The sequence below is a fragment of the Grammomys surdaster genome, unplaced genomic scaffold (assembly GCF_004785775.1).
Source record: "Grammomys surdaster isolate TR1022 unplaced genomic scaffold, NIH_TR_1.0 193, whole genome shotgun sequence".
Lineage (NCBI taxonomy): Eukaryota > Metazoa > Chordata > Mammalia > Rodentia > Muridae > Grammomys > Grammomys surdaster.
In genome coordinates this window covers 7,445,842-7,454,477 of record NW_021604638.1, presented here as the reverse complement: position 1 = coordinate 7,454,477, position 8,636 = coordinate 7,445,842, and the positions used below count along the sequence as shown (strand labels likewise).

The 8,636-nt window shown below is 46.3% G+C and overlaps 1 protein-coding gene across 3 annotated transcripts in view; it reads left to right on the top strand.

Moving 5' to 3' along the window:
• The window catches only part of Slc9a8 (solute carrier family 9 member A8), a 55,881-nt gene that overhangs the window by 6,703 nt on the left and 40,542 nt on the right, over nucleotides 1-8,636 (top strand). For 2 of the 3 annotated variants that reach the window (XM_028769701.1, XM_028769703.1), the window contains exon 3: nucleotides 6,787-6,867. The exons of the other annotated variant lie outside the window; for it this stretch is intronic. In XM_028769701.1, coding sequence (XP_028625534.1) covers nucleotides 6,787-6,867 — 81 coding nt within the window. The remainder of the gene's footprint in view (nucleotides 1-6,786; nucleotides 6,868-8,636) is intronic. 3 annotated transcript variants of the gene reach the window in all.

The window sequence follows — 8,636 nt, the reverse complement described above, 5'->3', positions numbered from 1 at the left end:
AACAGTTTGATCTGACCATTACTGTCTTGGTTATCTGTAACAGTTTGCAGCAAATGAGTAGCTTCAATGAGCTTAGGACTTCACAGCTTTATCCCTGTTAAGCTTGAACCTTAAAATTCTGAATTAAGAATTCAGATGAAGATCCTTTAGTATCAGAATAAAACTTTAAACTGTAAATATAGTCCACAGAGAAACTGGGAACCTTATTTTACTGGTCCTTTCATAATGTGTCTTTATAGAATATCAATTTCTTGTATGACTCAGTTTATCTAAACAGCTGAAGTTTAACAAGGTTAACAAAGACAAACAGTGTAGACGTAGACCTTCAGGTCAGTTTCTGCTTGGATGAGCCTTAGTAATTCATAAATCTTATTTAACAAACACATTGTTCTTTTTTTTTTAAGATTTCTTTATTTATTTTATGTATTTGAGTACACTGTTGCTGTCTTCAGTCACACCAGAAGAGGGCATCAGATCCCATTACAGATGGTTGTGAGCCACCATGTGGTTGCTGGGAATTGAACTCAGGACCTCTGGAAGAGCAGTCAGTGCTCCTAACCACTGAGCCATTTCTCCAGCCCCCACATGTTTCTTATCTAAGTTTTTAGGTCTTGAACACAGTTAGTAAAGAATAAGTGGTTATGCATACATCCCTGAGCCATTTTCTGTTAACCTGATGTCTTAGGGCTTCTGTTGTTGTAAAGAAACACCATGACCAAAAAGTAAGCTGGGGCGGGAAGGGTTTGTTTGTTTGGCTTACATTTCCATATTGCTCATCATCATCGAAGAAAGTCAGGGCAGGAACTCAAGCAGGGCAGAGTTCTGGAGGCAGGAGCTGATGCAGAGGCCATGAAGGAGTGCTGCTTACTATGTTGCTTCTCCTGGCTTGCTCAGCCTGCTTTCCAATAGAACCCAGAACCACAGCTCAGAGATGGTACTACCCACAGTGGGCTGGGCCCTCCCCCATGAATCACCAGTGAAGAAAACACCTTACAGCCAAATGTTGTAGAGGCATCTTCTCAATTGAGATTCCCTCTTTTCAGATAACTCTAGTTTGTGTGTCAAGTTGACATAAGACCAGCCAGTACTCTTTATAACTTTAAGAATTTAAAAACTATAATTGTCAAACGCAGATTGTTCTCAATCGTCTTCTCCATGGTCCTTGTACATGGCTTTGTCCTCATGTGCCGTTTTCACTCTCATGGCGGAAACCATCATATGAACAGCCACCCATCCAAAGCATGCTGGAGGCTGCCACTGGCTCCTTAATGTAGACAAAGATAAAATAAAACTAATCATCTCGGAGCCTCGCGCTGCCCCCTTAGTCTGAAAAAGGCGATCCAGTGGTAACCAGAGGGCTCACGTTTAGTTGGTACTGCCTTAGCAGATCTTAAAACCCTCTACTTTCCTAAACTAGACTTGAAGCAGGCTCCATACAAACACGCTGTCGCAAATTAGGAACACTACTATGTAGATGTTTTTACTCCTACCCACCATTTCTATTAGGTTTAAGCTAATTTTAAAAGATTTTACAGATCTTTTAAACACAACGGCTAATGAATTTATAAATCCTGATGAGATGCAGAAAGTTTATACATAGCAAAATGTTTTAGAGATATTTGGGGGTATTCAGAGAGTTAAACATTGTGACTAGACTGTGTCATTGAGACAGGAAACAACCAAGAAGACTGAGCCCGGCAGCAGTACTCCTTAGTGGGAATAGGTGATGTAGCTGTTTTAAAGCACATAGTGTCTTTTCCTGGGCAACCCTGTCTTGCTTTCCTTCTCCCCGTGAGTCAGGTGGCCAGCCATAACCAGGACAGAGACTTTGTAAGGAACTTAGCAAGTGTACTTGGGTCTGGAGAGGGAGGCCAAATCCAAGCTCCAGAGTCAAGCTTTCTAGCAAAGTTAGAGACAGGAGCAAACAGAGCAAGCAGGAAAGAAGAGCTAGGTACCCTTGCCTGAGATAGTTGACCTTCCAGGGAAGGTTTTGGGAGGTTCCTAGAGGATTAAGGCTGGTTTCTGACAGACTAGAACCCAGATTAGGGAGATCTGCTTTTCTGGTAAATAGAAACCCAACTAAAGGCTTGTTTACCCGATAATAATCCTTCTGTTTACCCATCCGAACTCCTTGTATAAACTGGCATGACTGCTCCATGGTGTGATTAAGAGGTTTTAATTGTAGATATGAGAGAGAACAGCCAGAGGCATCTGGAAAAGTCCAGAATGGAAGAAGAGAGAAGTGTGAACGTGGCCTGGGCTGTCTGTGAGCGAGGGGAGCAGAGCAGGGCTGGAGGAGAGAGAGTGAGAGTAGCAGGGGATAAGGAGGATGGTTGGTAGCTCAGGGCAGGGAGCCCAGTGAGCTGGAGAGTGTTCTGGTGTGCGACAGGAGGAGCCGGGAGGCCAGCATGGGCTCTGCTGTGCTCATAGGCACCACAGGCAGCCGTATGTCCCTTCTGCCAGTGCTGAGGGAAACGGCTTCTTCTGGTAGATGAGAGCCACTCTCACTAGTTCCTTAGGCTTCTGTCTAACACCGGAAATGCGCTAGTCCAGGTTGAGCTCACTGGACTACTTTTTGGAGTTTGGGGAAATGGAGTTTCTTTTGGTCCTACCATTAACCACACAGGATGGAACCAAGTCTTATGCTGGCTGGGCTGGGTCCTCCCCACTGTGCCACACCCCCAGTCCTACGAAAAGTTTTCTTCTCTTCCCTCTTTGTGCTTGCACATGTGTGTACGTTGCTCTTGTCTGGACTGCAGGTGCATGCCTGATGCCCCACACATCTGGAGGTCTGGAGGCAGCCTTAGTTGTCAGCCATTGCCTTTCAGCCTGTTTTGTTAGAGTCTCTGTTGTTCACTGCCATGTGTCAGCCTCACTGGCCTGCTATCGTCCAAGTGTTCTGTCCTGGCTGCTGTCTTTCCAGGGAAGTATTGGAATTACATGTGTGTGCTACTGCTGCTGTATCTTACATGGGATCTGGGGATTTGAACTTAGGCTTGTATGGCAAGTGCTTATTTCTGGAGCCATCTGCTCAGCTCCCCAGTAAATGTTTTAACTTAACCTTTTAAGAAATTATTTATGTAATTTTTGTATGCAGAGGGGTAGTACAGATGACTGTCACTGTGTATAAATCAGAGGACAATGCAGGAGTCATTTCTCTCCTTCTACCATATAGGTTCTAGGGATCAAATGTAGATTGTCAGACAGCAAATACCTTTACCCACAGAGCCCTCTTACCAGCCCTTAATTTTTAAATGATTTCTTTATTTTTTTATTGTATATAGATTGTTCTGTCTGCATGTATGTATGTGTGAGGGTGTCAAATCCCCTAAAACTGGAATTAAAAACAGTTGTAAGATATAGGGAGTGCTGGGAGTTGAACCTAGGTCCTTTGGGAGAGCAACCAGTGCTCTTAACTGCTAAGCCAACTCTCCAGCCCCTAAATTAAAATTTTAAAACATACTTTAGGAGGAAGTTCATCAGTTAAGAGTACTTGCTGCTTTTCTAGAGATCTAAGTTCAGTTTCCAGCATCCGCATGGCACTCACAGCCTCCTGTGACTTAAGCTCCAGAGGGATCTGATGCCCTTTTCTGGCCTCCATGTGCACCCTCCAAGCATGTTCGCATACATACAGACCACACACACACACAAGTTAAAACAAGCCCAGCTTGGTACACAGAGCAGAGCTGGGTCCCCTCCCTCCTCTCCTGGGCTACAGCTCCTCTGTTTCCTTGGCTTCCAGCTCAGCTAGCGTGTGTGGTCACATCTTGTGCTTGGTGGTTAAATATTTACACTCAAACGCATCACAGATTGGTAGCTTGCAATTCAGAGGGAAAAGAGAACATGACTTCTGAATTGACAGCTCCTTCCTTTAGCCAGCTGGTGCTTTTTGATGGAATTGGAGAAATCAAAGTTATCTGTATAAACTCTGAGGGTGGCCTTTTAGCAGCTTTGCAGATTCAGGGATTCAGGATCTCTCTCTCTCTCTCTCTCTCTCTCTCTCTCTCTCTCTCTCTCTCTCCCTCCCTCCCTCCCTCCCTCCCTCCCTCTCTCCCCCCTCCCCTGTGTTATATGTGCATGGGTTATGAGTGTAGCGTATATGTACATACGTGTGAAGGATGAGGGTTCATTACAATTACCTTCTTCAACTATTCTCTGTGGTTCCCAGGAGTTCCATTTCCTTGAACCTCAGGGGTGTTGAGACGTGCTGCACCCCAGGATGGAGAGGATGGAACAGAGCTGGGTTCCGAGTTCCACTTCTTCCCTTGTAGTATCTGGGCACAGCTACACACTGGATGGGAATGGAGTCCAGAACGAGTAGGGTCTGAAGGATCCGGGTCTGGCAGTGAGGTGTGGGGCAGGAGGCTTCTCCAAGGACTTTAGTGTTACAGCTCTCCTAGACAGTCTTCAGTGAAACAGCTTGTGCATATACACTTTAGTTGCAATGGACAAGGGCTCTATGAACCTTGGAGAGTGAGAAGGGATTTTCGGGATACATGTAAGTCATTGGCTGGAGCCTCGTGTATGGAATGCCCCATTTGTATGGAGAAGATGGTCAACTACTGCAGGTGCTTGCTGAGCAGGGTCTTATCTGGAGAGAGGAAGGGGAACCTGTAAATTTGCCAGGGACTGTGTGACATTCCTTGGGTAGAAGATGTGGGGGTCGGACCCCCCAGATCAGGCAGAGAAGAGGAAGCCCCACTAAGAACAGGGGGTCCTCCATTTTGTGCCAAGACTAGCAGGATCTAACAGCTCTCCTCCTCAGTTTTTAGACAAGTCTCTCAGGGAACCTGGAGCTCAGTGACAGAGCCTGGCTGATGGGAAGCAGGATCCTTCTGTGTTTCCCAGTGCTGAGACTGCAGAGGTGTGCACAGCTCAGCTTTTTCTGTGAGTGCTGAGGCTCTGCACTTCGCCCCTCGTGCTTCCGTCGCAGGCACCTCACCCTGGACCAGCTCTGTTGCCCATTTGAACATTTTTCTTTCACTGGTTATTTTTAGAGCTGAGCATGGTGGTACCTTCATACAATCACAATACATGACAGTCTGCTGCAGGAGAATGCCTAGGAGTTCAGGACTACTGAGGGCTGTCAAGTGAGAACCAGACTAACCTTAGTCATATATACAAGACCTCCTGGTGCTGTTCAGCTATTCTGTGGTTAGTAAGCTGCAGTGCGGCCTCAGTGCTGGAGAGCCACACGCTAGTGTCTGGACTGTGAGCGGCCTCAGTGCTAGAGAGCCATGCTCACTAGTGTCTGGACTGTGGGCTTACATTTAGAATGATGCAAATACAGAAGAGTAGGGGTTTTTTTGTCCCCCAGACTTTTACTATTTACATTACTGTATGTCCATGTATTCATTCCTGTATACATGTGGACATTATGTATGCATGTATGTATGTATGTATGTATGTATGTATGTATGTATGCATGTATTTAAAGGCTTATTGTATTTTTCAGACAGGGAAGGTAGGTTGATAAGATCTTGCCTAACACATGAAGCCCTGGATTCAATCCGCAGCATAAACTGGATACCTGTAATCTCGGCACGGAGAAGGTAGAGGCAGGAAAATGAGAAATTCAAGGTTATCCCCCCATACTCCCATTCATAACAAGTATAACAACCTGGGGACTTAAGACCAAAGCTTAAACAAAAGAGAGAGAGAGAGAGAGCCGGGCGGGGGGGGCGGTGGCGGCGCACGCCTCTAATCCCAGCACTTGGGAGGCAGAGACAGGCAGATAGCTGAATTCGAGGCCAGCCTGGTCTACAGAGTGAATTCCAGGACAGCCAGGACTACACAGAGAAACCCTGTCTCAAAAAAACAAAAAAAAAAAAAAAGAGAGAGAGAGACAGAGACAGAGACAGAGAGAGAGACAGAGAGAGAGACAGAGAGAGATAAGAAGAAGGAAGGAAAAAGGAAAACAGGATTCTCATATTCAGGAAAGAGTGAAGTGTTTTAAATGGCTATCAGCGCTATAGCTCACTAAGCATGTGCTGCTAGAGGGCCCGCAGTACAGCTCAGCAGACAGAGAAGCACTTGCCACACAAGCCTGGGACCTGAGTTTGATCCCAGGACCCACGCAAAGATGGAAGGAGAGCAGTGAGCCCAGAGCTGTCCCTTCTGTGGCCTGCCTCAGGGACAGCTGAAAGTGCTGCTCTCTCTCAGTCCTAGCGCGCAGGAGGGAGAAGCAGACAGTTCTCTGTGAGTTTGCAGCCAGCCTAGTTATAGTGAGAACCTGTCTCAAAGAAAGTTTTTTAAACCCATTTGTGGGGCTGGAGAGATGGCTGAGCAGTTAAGAGCACTTGCTGCTCTTACAAAGGACCCAGGTTCAAATTCCCAGACCCCACGGCGGCTGCTCAGCTGCTCACGCTTCAGGTTTAGGGATCCCATGCTCTCTTCTGGCCTCTATTGGGCACTGGATTCCTGTGGTGCGCATACATACATTACAGGCACTTACATGTGAAATAGAAATCTTTTTTCATTACTTATATTTGTTTTTGGCAAATGCAGACCCAGAGGTGGGAGAGAACCCTCAGAAGTAGTGTCTGCTTGTGCATGTTGGTTATGAGAATTGAGCTCTGGTTGTCAGGGTTAACAGAAAATGCCTCTACCTGCTGAACCATCTCACAGGCTCTACAAATATTCTTTCTGCATTGCTTTTTTCAAAAAGAAGACAATAAAAATATGAACAGTGTTGACTGTTTGCTTGCCAACTGTCTGTTAGCCTGACTCCCTTGAGATAACCAGTACCCTAGCTTGCTGTCTTTAAACTGCCTGTGCTTCTCATAGCCATCTGCATAATCCTGGTGCACCTGCTGATTCGGTACCGACTGCACTTCCTGCCTGAGAGCGTGGCTGTTGTTTCTCTAGGTAAGTGATACTGGGGGTCCATTCCAGACCACTGTAAACATACACAATGGAGCTGTCTCTCTGGGGCCACCTCAGCGCCACCTCTGTAAGAGATGCCATGCTGTCCCAGTTCCTGTTACCGTTTAGCAGCTCGCCACAAGGCCGGGAGGTGACAGAGAGGCCCATCCACCACCCAGAGGCTCCTCAGCCTCCTGCTTCTCACCACCCCCAGGGTACAGTGACCGGCTAGGCCATGGCAGTGTCCAGCCCTATTGAAGTTGATGGTTGGCATTTAGCTGATGGGGCCACTGTCACAGCTAGACGGGCCCTGTTTTTTTTTAATAGCTCTAAGATGACAAATGGCTTCTATAGCACCAGAGCCTGCACTCCTCCCTCTTCCCCCCGCCCCCCCCCACACCTTGGTTATCCTGGAACTCATAGAGACCTGCCTACCTCTGACTTCCAAGTAATGGAAGTGGGTTAAATTTGTTGTTTTGTTCCTGTTGCTGTCTCATCTAAGTCACTCCTACAGGTAATACTGTTTTAAGAACGATGCTATGGTTTGGTTGATCCTGTGGACAGAGGAAACCCTGAGTCTGTCAAGTTAGCAGGTCCTTTAGATGCTAATGTTCTTAGCTAACTAGAGAGTTCTTTGAACTCTAGGTGGGAGAGCATTCTGAAGCTTTCCTTCCTGCTTCCTGCTTGCAAAAGCCTGCAAGAGAGGCTAGCACCTAGTACTCTGGGACTTCTCGGTAAAGAGTTATAAAGCTGCTTCAGGGAATTTACAGCTCTGAGAATAGTTTTACCATTTATTAAAAATAAATATTGGGGAATTGGAAAGATGTCTCAGCAGTTAAGAACACAGGCTTCTTTTCCTGGGATCCCGGTTCAAGTCCCAGCACCCACACCGTCCCTTGACTTGTCCGTTGCTCCAGTTCTAACAGAGCTGACATCCTCTCTGGCCTCTTTGGGAACCGGGATCCGCACACAGACATACATGAGGACAAAATACTCTCATTCACATAAAATAGAAATAAAAAGTTAAAAAAGAGACGAAGAATAAATATTGGGCCAAGAGAACTCAGGAGACAGGGGCAGGCCGATCTCTGTGAGTTCAAGGCCATCCTGGTCTACTGTTAATCCTGAGATTGACCAGAGAAAAACTCAGCAAGCAATTCTGAGACAAATTTGAAGCAAACTTTAATCAAATACTGGCCAGGACGGGCTTTGGTCAGGGCCATTATCTGGAATTCTTAGCTGAGTGGCGATTTCAGGACAAGTCACATGGCCACCACGTTTTTCCAGAGCTACAGCTCCCCACGTTCCAGAAAGTTACCTGGTCCTTGGGCAGGTGGGTAGGTTAACTTTAGGTCTTACACTGTGTAAGTTCCAGGACAGGGCTATATTAGGGTTACCCTGTCAAAAAAGAAAAGGAGGAGGAGAAGGAAAGAAGGAATAATAATAATAATAATAATAACAGGGACTGGAGAGATGGCTCAGTGGTTAAGAGCACTGACTGCTCTTCCAGAGGTTCAGAGTTCAATTCCCAGCACCCACATGGTGGCTCACAACCATCTACAATGAGATCTGATGCCCTCTTCTGGTGTGTCTGAAGACAGCTACAGTGTACTCACATAAAAAAAGAAATGATAACAACAATTGGCTCAGTGGTTAAGAGCATTGGCTGTTCTTGCAGAGGACCTAGACTCCAGCAAACATATAGCAGCTCACAACCATCTATAACTCTGTTCTAGGAGCTCTGGTATCCTCAGGCAATAGGCGTGCATGTG